Here is a 24,880-nt window from a genome sequence, read left to right as displayed (position 1 = left end):
GGCTCAGTTGGTTAAGCGACTGCCTTCGGCTCAGGTCATGATCCTGGAGTCCCGGGATCGAGTCCCGCATCGGGCTCCCTGCTCGGCAGGGAGTCTGCTTCTCCCTCTGACCCTCCTCCCCTCATGCTCTCTGTCTCTCATTCTCTCTGTCTCAAATAAATAAATAAAATCTTAAAAAAAAAAAAAGGTTTATTAATTAAAACCCCAGTTTTGGCTAGGATGTGGAAGAACTGGAACTCTGATAGGCCACTGGTAGGAATGTAAAGAGGAACCACTTTAGAAGATGAGTTGGCAGTTTCTTAAAAGGGTACCAACCCCTACCGTACAATCCAGCCATTCCACTTCTGGGTGAAATGCAAGTGCATGTCCGCATATGACTACCCGCAGCCTTATTTGTTGTAGCACAAAATGAGAAGCCACCTCTTTTGCCTCTTTCGTAAGGAAGGTGTTTAGTTTTGTCTCTTCCTCCTCAGGCCTTTTTATGTGTTTGTGCACCAAAGTTCTTATCTCACCAAATGGGTTGAATGGCTGGTGTCTTTCTGCCATTGCAGAAGAGAACCCCTTCCCCTTGCTGCAGAATGGGAAGATTGGATTCTAGCCCTAACTCTGACACCCTGGGCCAACCAGGACCTTGGAGTTCTTAACTGCCAAATGAAAGGCTTAAGTTATATTTATTCATTCACGAATATTTTTAAGCACCTGACATGTGCCCAGCACTCTTTTGGGTACTGGTAACACAATGAAAATTGGCTAAAGTCCCTGCCCTCATGGAACCAGTTATCTATTAACCTATGATGTGGCGGACACGGTCTTCGGTTTCAGGAGCTATGGCCTACTGTCTTAATCTCAAGGAGTTTATGAATTAGTAGGGAAGGGAGACCAACAAAACAGAACTACTGTTGTAAGGAATGTCATGAAGGAAACCGTTTGAGGGGAGACCCACCCTTAGCAGGGCCTGCAGGGGAGGCCTCTCGGTGGAGTGGCACTTGAGCTGACATCCAGAGGAAGAAAGACAAAGTGCTCTCATTTGCCTTCCCTGTCTCTTCTCTCAGAAGTCCAGACTGAACGGAAGACTGTGATTTGATTTCTTAGAATGTAGGCACCTCTAACTGTGAGCAGTTTCACGGGGCCCTCTGTTCCTTACCTCACACCTTCACAGTGTTTCAGTGTCTTGTTCAGGAACTATAAGTGCTAATAAATTAAACAGATCTAACATTTGAAATTCTGTTTTAAAAAGAATATTTAATTTGTTTTTGTTTTCTTTGCTGAGTTAGAGTTACATTGTAGGTTATCTGAATTTTGGTAAGAGTAATAACACTCATCTAGATCATTGGTTTCCACTACAGGCCTGAATGAGTTCTCAGGTTCATATGCTAAATGAATGTCACCTAATAGAAAATAATATCTCACACAGGCATGCTATATATTTCGAATGTACATAGATGCTGTTGTACTTAATAAAATGACAATTCATTTAATAACGTTACTGAATTCTTAGTTCAGCTAGTAACAGCTCAACATTTCCTCAGTGGTTCCATTGTTTTAGATGACCTCTGAATTTTGATGGCGTGTTAGCTTCATTTTGTGTTCTACCAATTTTTCAAAGTAGCTTAGTCTGGAGATCTAGGAGAACGTAGCAAAAGACTGTGCATATACTACAAGTGTCTACTTGAATATAATAAAAATAATCTTTCTCTTATAGATATTCCTTTAAGGACCAACCTGCCACCACCATTCAGAAATTATAAATATGGTAACTAATTTTACTTATTCTTTAAAAACGTATATTAATACAATTTTACGTTAGTTTTATGTTGATAGCAATTTAAATTTGGTTTTCAAAAATGAGTTTACTATCTGTAAACAAAAACCAAAATGGAAGTTTATTTAGAAATATAGGAATCCTGGTGTATCGGTGAAGTAAATTGTAATAGTGTATGAAAGTGGCCTATTTGTGAGGAACAAATAACATGTTTGGCAAACGATGTCTAAAATGAATTTCTTTGTCAGTTAACCAGGAAAGAAAAATGATTTCAGACTAGGAATTAAAAGAAGAGATTAAACATTTTAAATGCCAATAACTTAAGCATAGTATATAGGAATTTTGCATGTTACAGGGGTCGATTAAACAATGCAGTAATGAGGCAGGAAGTTGGGTTCCATTATTTGGTATAAAGGTGGTACAGTTATTAACCTTCAGCATAGTGACACTCACCAAACTTTGAGTTTGAGACCTCACTTGAAAATTATGACGCATCTAATAAATATTTCTGTTAATTGGTACAGACATTTTTTGAAGTATAAATTTTTTATTACCTCAGATCATTTTTTGGAGTGGCTTTTAATTCTGTTCCCATTTGGTAGAGCAACTTATGACCTAAAATACTTTGAAATCACAATCTTCACCGTGTGTATGCATTTTAATATCCAGAGACTAATTGTGAGGTCATAAGGGGTAGTCAAGCAGAAGTTGAAGGCACTGAGTGGAAAGTACTTTGATTTATTGGGCTTAAAGAATTTACATACTAAATATTGAATAAGAGAAGGGAATAAAAAGCACAGTTAAGTAAATATGAAACTTCTCAATTCTGGCTTTCGTGGCTTTCAGAGTATAATGACTTGCAATATAACCTTAAACTTGAATCAACCTACAGATGCCATTTCCTTTTTGCATGGTGTGTGTGTGTGTGTGTGCACGCATGTGCATGCATATGCATACATATTCCAACTTGTGTTCCATATAAGTCATTTTGAAAGATAAGTTTTAGATACTGAATGCATTAGAATATCTGACTGTTAATCATCACGGGGGTAGATAACGTACCTCTTATATTGTCCCACCTTATTAACACTGTTTTGACCTAGGATTTGTATACTATTCAGGTGAATTGGCAGAAGAAGTGAACACATTTATCTGTGAGATGAGAAATTAGAGAAACACTAGGGTTTTGATAGACTTTCAGTGACCCAGTCTGGGTTTGGCTCTGTAACAATCTGCTGCTTTGTGTTTAAAAAGGAAGGCCAAACGTTACTTTCTCACCTGTCCTTGTCCTCCAGTATTGCTACCTGCTCTGTGGGAATAGAACACATTGGGTGTTGGGGAGTGGAAAGGGTCCAGAGTCAGATTTCAGCTTTGCTGGTTGCTGTCTCCATGCCCTTGGGCAAAGGGCTGGCTCACCGGCCAGACCACGGAGAGTCTGAGATTTCTTAGGGCCCCTCCTCCTATTTAATTGACATCTACATCTATGACTGATTTATCCCGACCAGACTGGGTTCTAAAGCACATTGGATGTGGTCTTATTTTTAAATCCTGATCACCTAGACGCTGTGCCTGTGTACAGTAACTATTGGTGGCTATGCAGTGTGGAGCTGCTGATACTGTTTATTTCATAAGGCCGTGTGTGATTAAACCCACTTGTGTGAACACATCAAATGCACCACAGATATATTCTTTTTATTTTTTATTTTTTTTTCAAGGTTTTATTTATTCATTTGAAAGAGACAGAGAGAGCACAAGCAGGGGGAGTGGCAGGCAGAGGGAGAAGCAGGCTCCCCGCTGAGCCACATACCTGACGGTGGGGCCTAGGACCTGGAGATCATGACCTGAGCCGAAAGCAGATGCTTAACCGACTGAGCAACCTAGGTGCCCTGATTCTTTTTATTTTTATGAGGTGACTTTCCTCAAGGAATTTGCGCTTCAGGTACAATACCCACAGATGCTGTTTCTGTTAATAATGAAGATTTTTTTTTTTTTAAAGAAGTAAAAACAAGTGAAAGAGATTATTCAACAAGGGAAAGGACATTATTAGTACAATATCTTTTGCTAGCTGGTTGTTTCCCTGACCCTCTTACCAAGTCTTACTAGTTTCTGTTGGAGGGAAAAATCTGAAAATTTCTGTTCAAATCATTTCTTATTCTGCTAAAAAAATGTGGCCTTCTTATTGTGGGTTTGCAGGACCCATTAGAGCAAGGATATTTCTAATAAAGGCTCATTAGCAAAATATGTAGAACATGACTAATATTTGGTAAGATCAAACCACAATTTGGCTTGTTGGTTGTAACAGACTTTAAGTAGGATCCTTTTAGTTAAAAAACTTACTGGCTTTTCTTTTTTTTAAAAAATATTTTATTTATTTATTTGACAGAGAGAGACACAGCGAGAGAGGGAACACAAGCAGGGGGAGTGGGAAAGGGAGAAGCAGGCTTCCTGCGGAGCAGGGAGCCCGATGCAGGGCTCGATCCCAGGACCCTGGGATCATGACCTGAGCCAAAGGCAGACAGTTAACGACTGAGCCACCCAGGCGCCCCCTTACTGGCTTTTCTAACTTGTCTCTAATAATAAACCGTTATCTAGCTATAATGAGAAAAAGATAATAGGTAACTCAGAATAACAGATAATCCAAAAGCCAATTTGTTTATTTTCTTGTGTACATTCTGAGCTTATTTTTTCAATTGTGGTGTATTTACATTCCTAATATGCATTTTTTCACCTAGATTAGATTTATTTTTAGTTCTTAACAGTACATAGTTGCAGTCCTAGGATTAGGCTGACCTTGTGTTAAAAATTGCAATAGATAACTGAAAGTTGACTCTTTAAAATAATGGGTAATTCAGTGCTAGTTCTTAACTGGGTAGCTACCCTTTTCTTTCGTATTATTAGAACAGAGTTAAATCAAGGCCTGTTTTTTAAGTAGATCCTTTCATTTCATTTTACTGTTGGAATTCTTTATTGAATCGAATGGAATTGATAGAAATGAATTTTAGTTTAAGGTTAAGAGTTTGTCCAGATATAATAATACATGTAATCATAATACATTAATTGGATGGTTAAACAAAACTGAGTGAAGAATTGGAAACTTTCTGACTTGAAACCCGTTAAATGCTGAGCCCCTGCTATAATTAAGAGCTCACTGATACAGAGTCGGACTTCACCGAATGTAGAGAAATGACTTACTGGAAAAGCACAGCATAGCCTGACATCAAGATAAACAGATTAAGGAGTGAAGGAGGATTGAGTAAAGCAGATTAGATGGTGTGAGCCTGTGCAATGTTTGAAAACCGGGAGGCAAATACTGATATTCTTTGGGCATTAGCAGCCCTGCTCACATTACCAGTGAGCCTGAGCTCAGAGAGTGGTACAAGTTGTCAGGATAATCATTTGACTCCTGTCACTATATGTATTCTGAAATATTACTAGGTTTTTTTGAACTGCTTATGTTAATGTGTGACATTTTTTACAGTATTTGCTAATTATAGCCTTTTGCAACTCCAAAAAACAGGATCGAGTAATATCCACCTGTCTTCTATTCTAAGGGAAAGTGTGCCAAGTTCATTGCAGGTTATGGCACCCAGTTGTGTGTGTCAAAGACGAAGGCTTTCAAATATCTTTAAACAGCAGTGACCTTTAAGGTGATGATATATAAAAGTAATTTTTTTTTTTTTTACTGTATACTAGATTTTTAAGTGAATGGATCATAAGGCAAGGACTTAAGTTTCTCAATTTCATAGCTGCACCCTCCCATTTCAGATTATTCAAATGAAGTTTTAAAATAATCTTTTACGAAGACTTCTTTTTTTCTTTCAGATAAACTAAAGATTGTTCATCAAGCACATAAAGCAAAGGTACGTTTCATATGTACAGTAGTATCTGACACATGGCAAGTGATCGCTGTTGGCTGTCTCAGTGAATAAATGAATGAACACACGTACTTCTGAAGTATTTCCCATTATAATAGCATTTTTTATTTTGTAAGTACCCTTTCTACAGCCATTAAGGAAAAAAAAAACCCCACTAAGCCCCTGTTAGTAGTAGATCCTTTAAAAAAGTGTTAATTTTTTAAAAAGCGTGCATGTTCTATATCAAGCAAATATTTAACGTAAAAATTAAATTTGCAAAAAAATGTTTTTTGAAGTTACTAATTCATAGGCAACAGCCATACCCTCATGCCATTTTCTTTGTAATCTCTGGTATACAGTTATTTGAAAGCTGATTGAGTTTATGGTGGGTATCTAGGATTAGAGAAGACAATGAAATTAGGTGAATTAAAAAATAAATGCTTGGGGCGCCTGGGTGGCTCAGTTGGTTAAGCATCTGCCTTTGGCTCAGGTCATGATCTCAGAGTCCTGGGATCGAGCCCTGCATTAGGCTTCCTGCTCAGTGGGGAGTCTTCGAAATGCTAGTGAGGGTCATTCAGTTGTCCACACTCATTGAACTGAACTCCCCTTAAGATCTGTGCGTTTTATTTATATGAAATTCTACCTGAATTTCACAAAACAATAGACATGCCAAAAGGGATCCAACATAAGACTTAAATGGAAATGCTTAGGATATTTGGATGGGAAGATGCAACAGTATGAAGATGTCCGTTTTTTCTTAGTTTACGAATTTAATGCCACCCCATCTATATATGAATGAAAGAAGCTGATTATAAAATTAATATGCAAAAAATAAATAAGAATAGTTAGGAAAAGGAAGAGAAAGGGGAATGACTAGCCCTGACATGTGTTACCCATATTATTAAACTCTAATAATTAAAACAGTGTGGTGCTGCCATATGAACTCTTAGGTCAATGGCACAGAATTAAAAGTCCAAAAATTGACCCAAATATATATCAGAATTTAGTGTATAGTAAATATGATATTTTAAAGCTATGGAGAAAACATGAGGATTCAGTAAGTGTTACTGGGACAATTGGGAGATATCCAGAAAACAGTGAGTTGAATCCATATCTTTTTTTTAATGCCAAAATAAATACCTACTGGATTAATGACTTAAATGTGAAAATAAAGCTCACAGGTGAGGACAGAGGTGAAACCAACTGAACATGAGTAGATCATTTGTTCAAGCTGGGTGATGGGTGTGTGGAGGGTTCATTGTGCTGTTCTATATGTTTGAAATTCTTCATAATTAAAAACTTAAAAAAAAATGAAATTGACAAAAACATTTGAAGAGAACAGGGAATTTTAAAATTAATCTTAGAATGAAGGTCTTTCTAAGTATGGTAGAAAACCCAGAAACCATAAAAAATTGATAATTTTACTTTATTCAAACATTCAGCACCTTTTTCTAGGGAAAAAAACACTAAAAAATTGAGAAACAAGTGAAAACGGGGAAATTTTTCTAACTTATATTACAGAAAAGGCCTGATTTCCTTAGTATATGATGCTGTTTTATAATTCCATTTAAAAAATTATCCTTCAAGTCCATTAAAAAACAGTATTTATGACTTGACTCAAAATAAATGCAAATTCAGACTACACTTACTCTCCATCTGTTAGGTTGGCAAGGATCAGATGGTTTTGATAGTACACCGTGTCAGTGATGCTCTGGGGACTAGTACTCTCAGCGATTGGTAGCGTTCCTGTAAAGTGGTACGGCTACTCTGGAGCGTCATTTAGCAATATCTGCCAAAATAAAATTGCACGTACTCTCTGACCTAACAATTCTACTTCTAGGAACTTACCTTACACATAAAACTCATACAAAGGCAAAATGATACACGTTATGAGGGTATTTGTTGCAGGGTTGTTTATGGTAGCAAGAGATGGAAACAACCTGAATGTCCATCCATGGGGACGGAGTGTGTTGTGTGTGTGTGTGTGTGTGTGTGTATCCCTTCAGTGGAATAGCCCACGGCCTTGATAAATTGAGGCAGCTCGTATTACTGGTTTTGAATGATTTTAAGCTATATTTTAAGAGGAAAAAGTCATGTGTTAGAATATACCATACAATATGCTGTTATGTGTTTGGAAAAGTTTACCTGCACATTTCTGCCTGCATGAACGTGTACAGAGACAGCCTCTAGAAGGATACGCCAGAATTAGTGTAAGTTCTTTGGAAGGAAACTAGACCACCTGGTAGATAAGGGTTGGGAGGAGACTTACTTTTCTCTCCTTCCCTATGTGCTTGGAGAATTTTGTATCATGAGTATGTGCTACCTATTCTTTTTTTTTTTTTTTTTTTTTAAGATTTTATTTATTTATTTGACAGAGAGACAGCGAGAGAGGGAACACAAGTAGGGGGAGTGGGAAAGGGAGAAGCAGGCTTCCTGCTGAGCAGGGAGCCTGATGAGGGGCTTGATCCAAGGACCCTGGGATCATGACCTGAGCCGAAGGCAGACGCTTAATGACTGAGCCACCCAGGCGCCCCTTTGTGCTACCTATTCTAAAGTGATTTTTAAAAGATTTTATTTATTAATTTGACAGAGCGCAAGAGAGCACAAGCAGGGGGAACGGCAGGCAGCGGAAGAGGGAGAAGCAGGCTCCCTGCTCAAGCAGGCTCCCTGCCGAGCAGGGAGCCCCACTCAGGGCTCAGTCCCAGGACCCTGGGATCATGACCTGAGCCGAAGGCAGATGTTCAACTGACTGAGCCACCCAGGCGCCCCTAAAATGACTTTTTTTAAATAACATTCCCCCCCCGCCTTTAATCTGTGTACTCTGGAGGTCAAGCCCTGCGCTCTCTAGTGGGTGAAGTTGTGGACTGTGGAGCATGGCTTCTGGGCCTTCTGTTTTAGCTGCTGGAGTGGCCTTTCTGTTCCCTCTTAGCTACATTCTAGAAATAGACTATGTTGCTAAGCAGCACCTGGTTGACAGGTGGTACTGTGTGTCCAACTAGTGGTCACCTCTGTATGCTTTTTAGGGGCAGATATCAACTCAAAATCTTCTCCTATATTATAATGTTTAACTGGATTTGTAAATTTCAGTGGAGGGCCAACTCATCCACTCCCACCCCAAACTTCATAGAGAAAGGTTACAGTCAGTATGACACGGGGTCAAGTTAATATGACGTGGGATCAAGTGTTTGCTATTAGGGCAAGGTTTTTAGATACGTGGACTTTCGGCCATACAGGTAAACTTGCTTCTCTCCGAAGTCAGGCTGGTCAGAGCTTAGGGGCCTCAGTTCCGTATACTCTGGGGTCTCTTTCTTTTTCTTACTCTCTCTCTTTTTAAAGATTTTCCTTATTTATTTGAGATGGAGCGTGAGTGGGGGTGGGGGTGGGGGGAAGAGGCAGAGGGAGAAGCAGACTCCCCGCTGAGCAAGGAGCCCAACGTGGGGCTGGATCCCAGGACCCCGGGATCATGACCTGAGCTGAAGGCATCCGCTTAACCGACTGAGCCACCCAGGCGCCCCCCTCTGGGTCTGTTTCTTAACCTCTCTGGCTCCTGGAATATTGTGAGGATGAGATGACAATGACGATGGTGAGGACAACAGCCACAGAATGGTGACAGCTAGCATGGAGAGGCCTTGCTCTGTGACTGACACTCCCTTACGGTTTTCTGTGCTTCTTTCACCATGGGGCGAAAGAAGATTCATCCCCCCCCACCTTTTTTTTTTTTTTTAGAGTGAGAGATTGAGGGAGCAGGGTGTGGGGAGGGAGAGAGAGAATCTTAAACAGGCTCCACACCCAGCACAGAGCCTGACATGGGGCTCCATCTCACGACCCTGAGATCATGACCTGAGCCGAAATCAAGAGTTGGATGCTAAACCAACTGAGCTACCCAGGGCCCCCTCCCTGTTTTTTTATAGAGGAGGAAACTGAGTCTTGGAGAGGCTGTGTAGTTTGTGGAGAACACAGAGTGGGGCATCAGTGGAACCCAAATTTTCATCCAGACCTGGCCCCAGAGCTCCATGCTAAGGCGCTGTCTCCCCAGCACTTACGGAGTGTGTGCACACGGTAGGTGCTCACATCCATTTGCTTCTGCCCTGATGATGACGGGAACAGCATGTGACTTGGTTATTGCTGTGACCCAGAGTAACAATTCTGTGTCTTTGAGAAGCCTTCACCAAATATGAAGCACATACGAGTACCCATAAGATGGAGGTTTTCTTTCTTCCTAGACGAACGAGCTTGTGTTGAGTCTGGAAGACGACGACACACTCATTCTGGAAGAAGACAGCACGCTGCGTGCCGGTGGAATCGGTGAGAAAGAGTGCCCCATGGTGCTGGACGGGCGCTCACTTCCCCAGCCTCTCTGCCAACGCCCGGCTGATTATGTTTGGATAACTCACCGCAAAGTAAATGCTACCCTGGGTGCTCTTTACACTCCCTGATAATTATTCAAAGGAGGAGGATGAGAATGATGTACGTTCAGAGCGTTTGACTGAGGGCAGGCGATATCTGCTCTCCAAATGTGCAGAATGCAAATAGTTCTTTTCTGCAGGTATGCTCAGAATTCTCCTGAGGGTTGTTTTAAGTGATTGACAGGTTATTACTCACTTAATAACCTACTTACTCTTATCAGCATCATTTGAACCAATGGTTTGAAAGAAATGAACCTGGTAGAACTAATGTGGAATAATGAAGTGAGATGTTTGTATAGCGTGCAGTGCGGTTTCTAATAGTCCTCCGGATTACTCAGGGCCCGCCGAGTTGTGGAATTTCAAATAGGAGCCTTGCGTGTGCACTCGAAAGGGGGCCCAAATTCGCTTTTCAGCCTAGAATGTGCATATAGTGCTATTTTAAAGAAATGCCATGTGACGTGTTTTGTGACCATTAGATGTCACTCTAATTCTGTGTATGTACACCTGAAGGTTATCTGGCAATGGGAGTGAAGATTTTCAGAGAGGTGTGAGCTGTTGAAGGTGCTATGCCTCTGACGCACCTTTGTGGTCCGTGACTCTAAGGAAACAGTCCAAATCACACTTTATAACTATCCAGACACACAGCTTACGGGGCCCTCTAAGTGAGGTCCATGTTAGGAAGCCTTACTTTTTTTTTTTTTTTTTTTTGACAGGTGTTCTATTGAGTTATTTTAAGGACATATGTCAGGAATTCAGTTTTGAGTGACACGTGTGGCTAAAGTGAGTTCCTGACTGGTCTTCTCATTTAAATAGGATTCTAAATAACATGTTACAAAATCTTAGACTTACTTTCCTTGTTTGTCTACACTATTGGCTACACTTAATGTCTTTCCATATTATCAATATGTAAGGTTGCTATTGTTCGAAAACAGTTTTTATTTTGGCATTTATTTCCTCAAATGCTGGTATATTATTATAGCAAGTGGCACCTGTGTTATTGAGGCACGGGGCACCTAGAAGCTAGCCCTGCTTGTTGTTAAAACATAAAGCTATAATTCTTACAACGGACTGGTTTGGTATGATGTAGGGATTGAAACCTCTATGGAAAAGATCAGAAACAAACTAAAAAAAAGTCAGATCTCACAATATGGTAAAGTTTTGACCTCTCAAATAAGTGTGGTAAGAATGAATTAGCCAGAAAATGATGTTGGGCCCATTGCCAAAGTATTTGGGAAAATAAAATTTAAATCCTATCCCAACCTTTATTCCAAAATAAATTGTAGATTGATTATATGTCATAATGTAAAAAAATTTTTTTATTATTTTTTAAAAATTAAAAAAAAAGATTTTATTTATTTATTTGAGAGAGAGAGAGAGAGCACGAGCAGGGCAGAGGGAGAGGGAGAAGCAGACTCGCCGCTGAGCAGGGGGCCCAACATGGGGCTCAATCCCAGGACCTTGAGATCATGACCTGGGCCGAAGGCAGACGCTTAACCGACTGAGCTACCCAGGCGCCCCTAAAAAATTGTTTTTAAATAAAATGTAGCTTAGTAGTTTCATAATCTTGGGGAGAAAAGCTTTTCAAGCATGACCTTGAAGGCAGAGCCATAGAGCAGGGAGAAATGATAGATTCGTCCATGTAAAAACTAAAAAATGTAAACAGAGTTAAAGGAGAAGCACTAAACTATGAAAAAAATACTTCATATATGACAAAAGGTATTAGCCTGAATTTATATATAGATATATATTTTTTTTAAATCAAGAAAGACAGTTTGTTTTTTACAGATTTTATTTATTCATTTGACAGAGACAGTGAGAGAGAGAACACAAGCTGGGCGAGTGGGAGAGGGAGAAGCAGGCTTCCCGCTGAGCAGGGAACCCGATGCGGGGCTCGATCCCAGGACTCTGGGATCATGACCTGAGCCGAAGGCAGATGCTTAATCAACTGAGCCACCCAGGTGCCTCTAGCCTGAATTTATAAAAACCTCTTATAATTAGGTTGGAAAAATATAAGAAATCCTACTGATAGAAGAAATAGCTAACATATGAAAAATAGTTCAGCCTTAACGAGTCCAGAGAGAAATATACATGAAGATAGATGCTATTTTATGTAGTATACTACATGGTTTTTAAGTGGTTAAGAATTAGAGACTGGAGCCAGAGTGCATGGGTTTACAACCCGATTCTGCCACTTACTGGCTGGGTGACCTTGGACAAGCAGTAATTTCAAAACTAACAGACATCAAGAAAAGTGGTAGTATCCAAGAGAGTGTTGCGAAGTGGATACTCTCTGGTACTACTGTTGGGAATGTATATTACCTCTAACTTCCTGTAGGTCAATTTGGCCAGTAAGACTTTACCACTCTTTAACTTCCTGTAGCATCTGTTACCAGGCCAACAGGAGTATCCTTCCTTAAGCTCCGTGACTCCCCCGAGGTTGAGATGTGCCTTCAACAGGGTGGCAGGGTTCTCTCACCTTCCCTGTTTGTGAATCACTGATATAGAGCTTTCTTTATTGCATGGAAGTAGAATATATTGTGTGATGCCATTATTGTTTATAAATGTATATATTTACACGTCTGTATGTGTATGTGAAGAAAAAATCATGTAACAAAATTGTAGAAATGGTTCTCTGGCTGGTGGCACTGCAAGCATTTGATTTTTTTTTTTTCTTCTCGATATTATCTAATTGTTCTCATAATTTAAAATTTTTCTACAGTTCCCATGTAAATTAAGGAACCAATTTTAAAGAATAGACTCCTAAAGTTGGAGAAAATTGGTTTGAATGAGGGCTCTGCATTTTACTTATTTTGTGACCATTCATAAGCCATTTAGTGTTTTTGAACTTCTGTTTTGATTCATGTAAAACAAAACAGAAACCACTGAACCTGTTTCAGAGCGTTGTCCTAAGAGTTGAATGAGAAAAGCCTATGAAAACATCTGGAATGATGCATGTAAAGACCCTCAGAAACACATATTTGGAAGCCATTTTAGAGAAGGCAATTGGCAAATGTTTTGAATTTATTAAAATTACTGAGTTGTTGGCTTAACTGTCATTTTCAGACTCATGTAATGAACCAGCTATAAAGGTAAGAATTAGATCCATCTTTCTGTCATTCTTGTTGTAAGGCCATGGGTCTTTGATGAGCATCAGATTCTTGTCACGAGTTCCCCACTAGTTTCAGGGTGGTCTTGGAACCTCACGCTGCCCCCCAGCCCTGGCAAGCCCACAGCCCTGGTCTGGGGTGACTCCTGGCCCGGCTGGAGTGGCTTCCTGTCCGTGTCACCTGGAGCCGCCATGCTGTGCCCTGGAGAAGCTTCACATCCACATGGGAAGGAGGTGGTGGTCCCTGGAAGCCACAAAAAGTTCTGAGTGGGAGGAGAGTTGTAAAAATGACACTTGAAGTGTGTGATTTTTCTAGGGAATTTCCCCTCCCTCGGTGCCATGTCTGGTTAGGTTTTTAAGTGGTTGAAGAGAAGAATTCCGAGTCCTCACTCTCCCTTTTCCCCACTTGATCTTGCTTAGAGCTGTCACTCTGCCATCACAGTTGCCATGGGAATAAGGCCAATGTAACAAATTTATCATTAGACTTTTCTGCAGAATTCATGAAAGGAAGACAAGGACTGTGAGCAGGGGGATCTTAGGGGAAAAAACTTGTTTGAAGATCTCTTTTTTCACGGAGAAATTCTCTGGTTCCTGCCCCAGCCTTTTAACTGTATTGCGGATCCCAATTGTATATTCTGTGCCTGACGTCAGGGCACATTTTCGCTTGTGGACTCAGAGCTAAAAGACCTCAGTAAAAAGATGTGCTTTTTTTTTTTTTTTTTTTTGGAAGGAAGAAGAAAGCTTTACTTAGAATTGTTATTTGTAAATGTAAAGATTTTTACCTTGTCATTAATGATTGTAGTTTTATGGACTCATTCCCCTAAGTGGTAAATTTGCACATCAGTATTTTTGGGGTGGTGTTTTATCTCTTTCCTTTGGCTACATTCTACTACTATTATCTTTTGAATTCTCTTTCCTTAGGAAAGAAATGGTGGCAGGGTAACTCTTTTCAAGCCTCTTGTGTTTTACTGGAAATATTTTAAAACAAGATACAGCAGGCCAAACCCTAAGTGCTTATCTGAGGGAAGAGTTTGCTTCAAACCGGATCCTGTACTCATTCCAAAGCTCCCCTGTGGTCGGTTTTCATTTTATGTGTCAACTTATGTTGTCTGCCCACAACCAGAACCCTGACTTTGTGCCCAGCACCTTTTGATTATCTCAGATGTACAGCTGATATTGCAGGATTCTTTGGCTCTCACTTCTTTATCAGGATCGTGTTTGATTTGTGTTTCCTGAACATTCCAGGTGCCTTTCCCATCCTCTTTTGAGTAATAATATCTTAGGGCATACATGCTTTCCTCCCTTAACAGCGTCTTACAGGGGCTGTTCTTTACCTTAAACATCAAAACAGTGGTAGTCTGGTATTCAAGAAGGTAGGTGGTGGGCTTGGGGAATTTGGGATTCCAGAACAAGGGGCCTGGATTGTTCTTCCCTTTTTACCCTCCCTTCACCACTGTGGGAATCCACAGGCCTGTGTCCAGTCTCTAAAAGGTCAGATTTATTTTACTATTTGCTCTCTTCAAACTGAACCTTGAAATCCTCTCTGCCCACTGATCTAAAAAACAGATGCTTGAAGCAAATGTGAAATAAAGCACTGTGTTTGGGAACTCTTGGCTGGATCACTTTGGTGCAAACTTAGAAATATAACTCAGCTGTAAAAAAAAAAAAATATATATATATATATATATATAAATATATAACTCAGCTGTGAGCATACTTTTGAATGATTTGTAGTTTCAGATTTTATGAGCCTTGGAAGGATAGGATATACTCCTGGATTAGGAGAGAAGGTAAAACTTTGTCCTTTTGGTCTCAAATTGCTGCAGAAACCAGACCTCACTCCTGTATTTTTTTTTTTTGGCCAATAACCTGTACTTATTATCACATTACAGCTTGCCTGATCATTAATTATCTGTACTACAGAGTCCGTGTGCAGGTCTCTGTCTCTCTTCTCAGACAGCAGTTGCTGTGCCTTATACTACTTTGGTGCCGACTAGTACAGGCTAGGGAGTTCAAAACTGTGCAATAAATCCTCATTGATAGGTGAGTTTTTGGAATAAATTAGTTAGGAGCTTAAGTATATTGCCTTGAATTTTTCTTGAGCTTTTACATACAAAATTGGTTTTTCTTACATTCTTTTATTTAAAGTCATTATTATATTCCTGTTAAAGGTGTGTATATACATGGAGCTGACCTGTTTGGACACATTATAAAATTATTAATTTCAGGGGCCCCTGCGTGCCTCAGTCGGTTAAGCATCCGCCTTGGGCTCAGGTCAGGATGCCAGGGTCCTGGGATTGAGCCCCCCCCCACCCCCGCCCCATGTCGTATCGGGTTCCCTGCTCAGCAGGGAGTCTGCTTCTCCCTCTCCCTCTGCCCCCGACTCATGCTCTCTCTCTCTCTCTCAAATAAAAAATAAAATCTTAAAAAAATTATTAATTTCATTTTCAAAGTTTGAATGTCCTGGCTTGTGTTCACTGCATTAAACTTGAAAGTCACATTAAAATGGTGCACAGTATTTGGAGGGTTCTTACTTGATTTCATTTGATAGTAAGACAAAGGGATGAACTGGCAATGTATTTATTGGATTTTAGATTTTACATTCATTTCAGATTCACACGCCAAGGCACTCTGCACCTGAGTGCACTGCGCCTGCTGCACATTTAATTTAAAATCAGGTGCCCTAGGGGACTGGCACATAGTAGACTTCCTTGGGGTTCTTTGGAGCCATTTTAGGTAGAACTGGGGAAGCAAGAATTTAAGGGATAATGGTCGAAAGGGTGATGATGCAGAGGTCTTGAAAATCTTCTGTAATTTGTTTTCACTCTAATTGATAAGTAAATTTGTGGCGTAAATACAGGACATCATTCTCAAACATTTTCAAGAGAATTTTACAGATTTTAAAAAGCATTCTATTTGGTTTGTTTGAGGACCACATTACTCAAGTTTAAAATACATTTTATGGGGTGCCTGGGTGGCTCAGACAGTAAAATGTCTGTCTTCGGCTCAGGTCATGATCCCAGGGTCCTGGGATCGAGCTCCACATCGGGCTCCCTGCTCGGCGGGGAGCCTGCTTCTCCCTCTGCCTCTGCCTGGGCTTCCCCTGCTTGTATACTCTCTCTGTCAAAAATAAATAAAATCTTTTAAAAAAAATTAAAAAAATACATTTTATGTCTGACTTTTGAATGTTTAGAGTAACCCACTTTGAACTTGTGTGTTGTTTTCCAGTTTTTGAAGGGTGTAAATTTTATCAGCCTTCATGAAGTATTGGGAGTTGAACCCATTTGTCAGTCTTGTTTTGTTGTTGTTGTTGTTTTGAAAAAAAGTATTCATCTGAAAATCTTTATCTTAGGGGATCTCATGTTGAGCGTATATTGTGAGAGATGGCATATAAATACTTCAGATAAGTAATGAATTGATCTGTAAGTTAATTAGACCCAAGAAAACCTATGTGGCAAAACAAAAATGCTTTGTCAGTTCTTCTTTACTTCAGCTTATCCTGAACCTATTATTACCATACTGAGGAACTCTACGATGTATTTGTTTCTCAAAAGGGGTACAGATAAATGTCAACGGCAGTAAGTGAAAATTGTAATTACAGTTAGTGTGTATTGAGCAAAGTGCTGCGTGGGCAAAGCGCTATGTAAAGTTCTGTATGTAAATAGCACATTGTAGGTAAAACCTTGCATTGTGATTCTGAAGAACATTCTGCATTTGGAGGATGATTAGAATTACTTGCAAATGATATAGGTCTACCTTTGGGCTTGCTTCCCTTCAAAAAAGGAAACCCCGGGAGCTTTTTATATAAAGGAATAGATCTCAAAATTATCTTCTCTCTGAATATTGAGTTTTCTGAACCCGCCCCCCCCTCAACATTTTACTGATTCCACGTGTGGAGCCTCTTAGCCATTCTTTTAAATGCTATTTTCATGCAAAATTCAGCTGTACAAACTTCTTGTTTGCCCAGGGTTCATTTGTTTCCAGCATCTTCTCACTGATTCTCAGTTTGTCGCAGCCCTGTCTCCTCCTCACCCCCAGGCTCATTGTGCCGAGAGTTTGCAATCTGATTTTCATCAAGATTAATCTTCATTTAATCTTGAAGATGCACTGGGACTGGAATGAGGATCTGAAACTATGGGTGACTTTATTTTCTTCTTTCAGCATTTCTGTATTTTCTGTAATGAGCACGGGTAACTCATGATTGAGAAACAATAAATTTGATATTCTTAAAACCAGCAAAAACTTTTTTTTTTTTTAACTGAAATGTCATGCTAAGCTCCTTAATTTCATTCTTTTGTGATAAATTCTGTGATGAGATGAGTTTGGTAAACTAAGAGACCAGTGGGAATCCTTGGCATCTTTCCCTGTTATCCTGTTTATTTGGCTTGAAGAGTTTTTACTTGTCTGTTTTTAGAGGATATGTTAATTGAGTGATCGGTATTCATTACAAATAATCTCGTCTGTTTTCTTGTCGAGAGTCTTGCAGGCCCTTTTGCTCTTTCTGTAAAAGCTAAGCAGACTGTATTAACTTCTGGTTTAATTTAAAAAAAACAAATGCGGAATTTGTTGGCGCACACCTTAAAGAATTGCATGTTTAATAATTGGAAGGCTCTCCATCAGATTTGTCTCCAGTCTGAATTAATAATGTTGCTGACTTACTGTTTTAGAAGACGGAGTCCTTGACCTGCTAGGTTGAAAGAATTGTGACTGCTCTGCTCCTTTGTGGGTCCTTTAGCTGTGCCATATCCCCTGTGAATAATTAGAGGTGTTTGAAGGTATTGCGGGAGAAGCCAATTTGTGTCTTTCACTTTGCATATTGTTGAAGCCTCATGAATTAGTCATAAGCAGGCAAAAAATTAACTTCTTCAGACACATATTTTGATGGGTCATGAGGGAGAATGTAAAGTGATCTGTAAAGTATTCTGATCCTCTAAGTATTAAATTATTATACCTACAGGCTAATTTTAGAGAGAAAAAAAAGCGTTTTCCCCTCCTCCTTCAGTAACTGAGCAGCACATTTGGAAAAAAATAAACGTTTATTTTCTAGGATTGTTAAGAGGACTATAACATGAGTAATTTTATGGTTTCCTGGAAACCAGTCTTGTACTCATCCTTGTTTTTAATTTTTTTTTGGTTATTTTTCTTTTTACTTTTAAATTACTTAAATTCTAAATTCTTATAGTGACAGCTGATACTTATTGATTTGGTGAAATGTGAAACCAAACAAGTAGCTCGTCTTTCTCACTTTAGGCATCTGAAACACTGAATCAGAGTAATATGGATTTCAATGCTTGCTTAAAATCTAGTTTTACATTAAAATTTTTTTCCATTGTCTTTTTTTTTTTTCCAGCTCATGAAACTGAAATTGCATTTTTCTGTGAAGAAGATTATAAGAACTACAAAGCTAATCCCATTTCATCCTGGTGAAAACCTCTTGGGGGCTCCCTTTTTGCATACCTGTATTAAGCTCTTTATTCCACTAGTGAGTTTTGGAAATTGACAAATAAACTTAAAAATTAATCTCAGGCTCTGCTATTTGAGCTGAAGTCTGTGGTGTTTTCTCTCTCTGCCGGTCTGCCCTTTTTCTTTCTTTCTTGTTATAAAATAATATATTTATGAGAAAAACATTTTTTTTAAGTGAAAGAAAGAGTTATTCAAAAATTATCATGGAGGGGTGCTTGGGTGGCCCAGTTGGTTAAGCGTCTGCCTTCGGCTCAGATCATGATCCTGGGGTCCTGGGATCCAGCCCCAAGTCTGGCTCCTTGCTCAGCGGGGAGCCTGCTTCTCCCTCTCCCTCTGCCCCCCCCACCCCCTGTTCATGCTCTCTCTCTCAAATAAAATCTTAAAAAAAAAATCATCATGGAATATTGGTTCTTTAGTCATAACTTATTTTTCTGAAATTAGGGGTTATTTGGGTGGCTTGCATGTTGGGTTCTTTAAAAAGATTGTTAAGACTAAGGTCATTCTGTTCATTTTATATTTTTTTCAGTTTCTATTAGAGCCACTATGCATTGTTACTGTCTGTAGTTAGCAAAGATTATGAGTCTCTGATGACCACCAGTGCCATCTTTTTGCTCACGATGATACACTGCCATGCATGAATTGAATTGTGTATATTTTAGGGAGGTTTTCTGATGTAAGAGAGTTTCTTCTTTTAATATTTCAGCCCACACAAATAACATGGCTGAATTCCCCCCCCCCCTTTTTTTTTCCTTACTTCAGGAACAGACTATAATAGAAACAAACTCATTTCTTTGGAGAGAGAAGGTAGCAGGATGTTTGCACTTCTGGAAGAAAATTGTTCATTGAGAACAAGTCTAAGACATGGAAGATACATTCTTTCAAAATAATATAATACTCTCGATTCCTGATAATGGCTACTCTCAGTGCCTGAAGACTAGTGATTTCAAAGGGGCCTCTCAGCCAGGATGTATATCTAATCAGGACTCCTACGAGGTTAGTTGGCTCTAGAATTTTTCTAAGAACCCTTAAAATAGCTAGTAAGGCAAATTGGTTTCGTTGTGGTAGGAGGCTAACTTAAAAAAAAAAAATCAGCTTTGAAGTCTGGTTAACATAATCAGAATATGCTTTTTTGCTTTGTTGAAAGATGTGGTAGAGCCTTATTTAAAACAGAAAATTTATTAATTTCATTCATTAAAAAAGGACCAATGACCCAGGCTTCTGGGGAGTTAACAAAGAATTAAATAAGACACAGTTTTTGCCTTGGTGAGTGGGGAAAGATATTTAAGCAAGTAATCTTAATATAATGGCAGTGAGAACTGCTATGGGAGCATTGATGATGGGGTAGTTAATTCTATGTGGGATTAATTTTTATTTTAAAAGAAGTATCAGTTGAGCTTGTTCTTAAAAGGTTGAATAGGAATTTTTGCTTAGTAGAAAATAAGGGAGAGGCTTTTAGGAAAAGGGACCGGCATATGCAAAGGCAAAGCACGGTGAGAGAGCTTGTGATTTTCTGTAGAAAGTACAGATTTCAATGTACTGGTGTGGAAAGCCCTTAGACCAGAGTGGAGGAAGAGAAGGTCAGGAGGGAGGTTGAGGTGGGCCTTATCCCTCATGCTAAGGAGTTGGATGTTTATCTAGTAGGTAGTGGGGAGCCAGTGAAAAGATTTAAACAGATAACATCACATGGCTAGATTTGTATTTTAGAAAGGGAGCTTTGGCAGCTGTGTCCTGATGGCAGAAAGATAGTTGTCATGGACCAGATGAAGACTGGAGAGCCTGACCTAGGGCACAGCACAGGAGAAGGAGAGGGGAGGAGACCTTCGTGAGATAGTGTTAACATTTGCTCATGCATTACACAGCAAACATCGTGCTAGGTACTTTACATATATTATCATTTAATTTTGACCACAGCTTTTCAGTCTTGGTAATATCCTATCTATTTACAGATCAAAAAATTGGGGCCCAGAGAGGTAAAGTAGTTCATCAAAGCAGGGCAATCATGTGCAGTGGGATTGGAGCTGGGTGTGTCTTGAAGTCCTGACCTTGCGCATTCTGCCCTGTGGCCTCCCATTAGAGGCATGGGGTAGAGTGACTGGTGGGATCCTGGGACTTGGTGAATGCTGTGTGCAGAGGGTTTAGCAGAAGGAGGAGTGGGGGCTTCGGTGGATTCTGGCTCCAGTGAGTGGCCTGATGGTGACGACATTAACCCAAATAGGGAATTTAGTGAGTAGAACAGGTTAAAGCACACACTATTTGCTCATTTTGCACACATTTAGTTTACACACGTTTTTCTTTTCTAAGAAAAATTAAGTCTATCTTTACCTGTATATTTTCTTTTTTAACAAAAATGCAAAAATATGCATATATGACCCTTTGGTGTGTATTTTGGTGTGTATTTTCCTTGTTAGACAGTTACATGTAGTTATAAACACAGGTGTGAAAACTATATTATGACTAAAAAGGGCTATCACCAGGAGTGGAAGATTGGTTCAAAACTATAGAAAACCGATCAAAGTAATTCACAAATCCTACAGATTAAAGGAGAAAGAAATTATGCTTATCTCAGTAGATACCAGAAAAGCATTTGATGATCTGCAACCCCAGGCACGAATAAAAACTAAGACTAGAAGAGGATTTCCTTCACTTGAGGAAAGTTACCCACAAAAACTGCTTAATGGAGAAGTGTTTTAAGCAGGTCTATTAGAGAAGATACAGGACCAAGATGACCACTGTTGCCAGGACTATCCAGGATTGTTCCGCAGGCCTTATTATAGCCAATACAGTAAAAAAAAAAAGTCATAAGAAGCACCGATACTGGAAAGGAGGCGGTAAACCATTCATTTGCAGACAATAGGATTGCAAGAGGATCAACTGACATGTTATGAGAAGTAATGAGAGACTTCCAGAGTGCTTGATAACAAACCTACAGTGACATGTGCACAAAAGCTACAGAAATATTACTAGAGGATATAAGACACCTGAACAAAGAGACCTCACGTGTTTATAGATGGAAGCTTTGGTATACTAAAGACATAGATTTATACTGAATCTATAATTTAGTGTGACCTCCGTCAAATCCCAAAGGATTTATACTGGAATTTGACAAACTGATTGAAAGATTCATTTGGAAAAGTAAATGTACAAAAGGAGGCACGATCACTTGGAAAAGCAAGAAGGAAGGGGGATTGCCTACCAGATGTAAAAATGTATCTTTGTGTAGGAATTAAAACAGCTGTGGAGTGATACAGAAATAGACCAAAAGAAAAAAAAAAAAGGAATAGAATAGCAAACTAAGCTGAATAATGTATTTGGAAACTTATTATATAATAAAGGTATTTGTAAGAAAAAGGTATTTAACACCTGACTAGGCATTAAAAAAATGATTAAGGGTCCTTTTTCCTACCATTCACTAAAATTTCAGATGGATTAAATAACTTGACATGAAAAATGAGATGATGAGCTTATTAGAAAAAAAAGTGGATTATATTTATGACCATGGGATAAAGAAGTTCTCCCTAAAACACAAAATTCAAATACTCTAATTTGCTAAATTTGATGTATCTATGAAAAACTAGCTCCCCCTCAAAAAAATCAAAGGTTGAAGGACAAAGATGGGGAGAAACTACTTGCACTTATAAAGGAGACAAAGGATAAGTTTCCAGATTTTGTGAATGACTTTTATAATAAGTCTATGAGAAAAGGACAAACATGCAGCAGAAAAACACATTTTATAGAGAAGTAGTTCATAAAAAAAAATCTATATGGCTTATAAACGTGAAAAGATGCACATCCTGTTATTCAGGGAAATTCAAAATAATAGGATACATTTTCATTTGTCAAGTTGGCAAAGAGTAAAAAGGGCTTGGTAATAAGTATTGGCAGTGATGTGTGCCCACTCTGCCAGTGGGAATATAAATTCGTGTACAGTCACTTAGGCAAACAATTTGGTTTGCTAGCTATTAAAATAACAAATGTGCAGATTCCATTGATCCAGAGGTTCCACTTCTTAGACTCTGACCCAAAGAACCCTCTCACACATGCAGAAGGGGCATTTTATAAGGGAATCCACCACAGTGTTATTTGCAATAGAAAAACATTGTAAACATCCTAATTGAAGTCAGTAGCAGAATAGCCAAACTACGGTGTATCTATGTTCTCAACTACTTAATCTGAAACAATGAAGGGCGTATATCTTATTTGTGGACATGTGACCATCTTTGGGACATCCTGATGGATGGAATTGCAGAGACTCAAACTGTGATGTCATTTGTTTAAAAGCACAAAATATCTATAGGGGCGCCTGGGTGGCTCATGGGTTAAGCGTCTGACTCTTGCTCTCAGTTAAGGTTTTGAGCTCAGGGTCATGAGTTCAAGCACCACATTGGGCTCCATGCCGGGCATGGAGTCTATTTAAAAAAAATCTATAATGTATATATATGTGTACATGTATGTGAATATACACATCTATTCATATGCACAAAAGCATATACACCAAATTGATCACATTGATTATCTCTGGGGAGGGGACTAGTACTGGGAGGTGGCGTGGGAAAAGCCTCTGTAATGTTTATAAGGAGAATGTATTTGTGTTAAGAATTAGTAAAAACTAATACCTGTGTAGAAGTTAAAAGAAGCAAGAAAAAAAAAACCCATTAGGCAATGGCCATTACCATTTTGGCATATTCTATCTAGGTTATTTCTTCTATATACGTTTTTCAGTGTTTCTGATCTTTCTGGTGTGTTTTAAGTTACACAGGTAACCTCGGATTTCTAAAAACAACCAACTCTAAGGTAAAGTGAAAATCCCCTTCTTCAAAGGTCACTTCTTTGCATAGCCTGATATTCCATACCTTTTTCTGCACATATGTCATTATTTAAAAACATGCATTCTAAAGCGCTATCCTTTGATATTTAAAACAGTTATTCCCTTAAATACAGTTGAGGTGTCTCTTTTTCCTTTTGAATCCTCACTATGTGCCGGACACTGCATGTTACCTATTATCTCATTTAAGTTGTCCCATTGGAAAGAACTGGGGGCAGCCCCATCTGTAAAATGGAAAAGACAATCCCCACCTCCCAGAGTTTTGGGGATGAAGCGAGATTGCCTATGGGCACTTAGTAGACAGGGCCTAGCACAAAGTTACATGCTCAGTAAGTGTCTTATGATGCTTATTATGAGCAGTGCAGCAGAATCAACTTTATTTTGGAGCCAAGAACCTTGATGTTGTTGGACATTACGGCACTTGCCCAAGACCTGAAATTTGGTTAAGTCCGAGAGCAGCTTTCTTCTGACTTCAAATCCCACATTCTGCCATTCTTTGAAAACAAGGGGTGTCGGGCCCTTGGAGAAACATGGTAGGAAGGGGGTCAATCACAGGCCAAGAGACCGTGCCCCACTGTTTGTGGTTGGCACTCCTTCTATATGATTTTTTGCCCTTTTCAGTTGAAGAGAACTTACTTCCTCTTCTTGTGCCACAAGAGCTTACAGGCCCTAGTCCCACTAACTAGCCAAGCCTAGTTATGAGTTCAAGGAGCTTTTTCCATAGCAAAGGTGTTTTATTTGCCTTGTCTTTCTGCCTGTTCCAGACGCAAGCAGGAGAGGGGATGATGTTCCTGCCTACCTGGGACACTCTGAGAGGTGGCCTTGCCTGGGCCCCTTTGGAAAACTGTCGCTGCATGTGGAGGCAAGGAGGGCGCGTCTAAGGTGGTGGAACCACCTCCCTAGTGGGAAGAGAAGAAGTCCAAGTATGACGGTGTCCGAGGACCCGAGTCTTGTCATCTTTTCTTCATTATGTGCGTGTGTGTTGGGGGCAGGGCTCCGATTATCGGTTGCTGGCAGTTGCCCCTCGTTTTACTCAAAACTCTTCTGATTCATCAGATTAGCAAAGGTAATTGAAGTAAGAATAGTTCCTTAATTGATTTGAGGTCAGTATTTTGAACTCCACTATGAAGACAGTGGGATTTGGGTTCTGCAGGCCTGGGCAGCTCCCATCTCTAACGTTGGACCCACAGTGTAGAACTTGTTGCCAGTCTCCACCTTTCACTCGGCCCGGCCAGCACTTAAGTTCGGGAAGGAGGCTGGTGGTAGAGGAGAGCGCAGCTTTTGCCATTTCTTTCCATCAAAGGAGATCTATTTATTCAATGAATCAGACCTGAGACTATTCCCCACCCCCACCCCCACCCCCATCCCCAAAGGTGCATTTTGGGTTATAATACTAACGTTGACTTTAGATAATGGCCTTTGGAGATTCGTTTTTCGATCATTAGTCAGTGAGAGGATTACATCATG

At 39.5% G+C, this 24,880-nt stretch overlaps 1 protein-coding gene across 6 annotated transcripts in view; it reads left to right on the top strand.

Annotated features, from left to right (window-relative positions):
- Nucleotides 1-18,695, top strand: part of CUNH2orf76 (chromosome unknown C2orf76 homolog) — a 57,896-nt gene extending 39,201 nt beyond the window's left edge. For 5 of the 6 annotated variants that reach the window (XM_035008178.1, XM_035008180.1, XM_035008183.1 and 2 more), the window contains exons 3-6: nt 1,703-1,753; nt 5,585-5,622; nt 9,840-9,921; nt 18,479-18,695. In XM_035008178.1, the coding sequence (XP_034864069.1) occupies nt 1,703-1,753; nt 5,585-5,622; nt 9,840-9,921; nt 18,479-18,555 (248 nt within the window). In that variant the 3' untranslated portion in view covers nt 18,556-18,695. The remainder of the gene's footprint in view (nt 1-1,702; nt 1,754-5,584; nt 5,623-9,839; nt 9,922-18,478) is intronic. The other variant, XM_035008179.1, reaches the window with a different exon arrangement.
- The last annotated feature ends 6,185 nt before the right edge of the window (nt 18,696-24,880 follow it).

Source organism: Mirounga leonina, unplaced genomic scaffold, assembly GCF_011800145.1.
Source record: "Mirounga leonina isolate KUSES-001 unplaced genomic scaffold, KU_Mleo_1.0 Mir_151, whole genome shotgun sequence".
Lineage (NCBI taxonomy): Eukaryota > Metazoa > Chordata > Mammalia > Carnivora > Phocidae > Mirounga > Mirounga leonina.
Note: the sequence above shows the minus strand (reverse complement) of the source record. Positions and strands in the feature narration are given on the sequence as shown.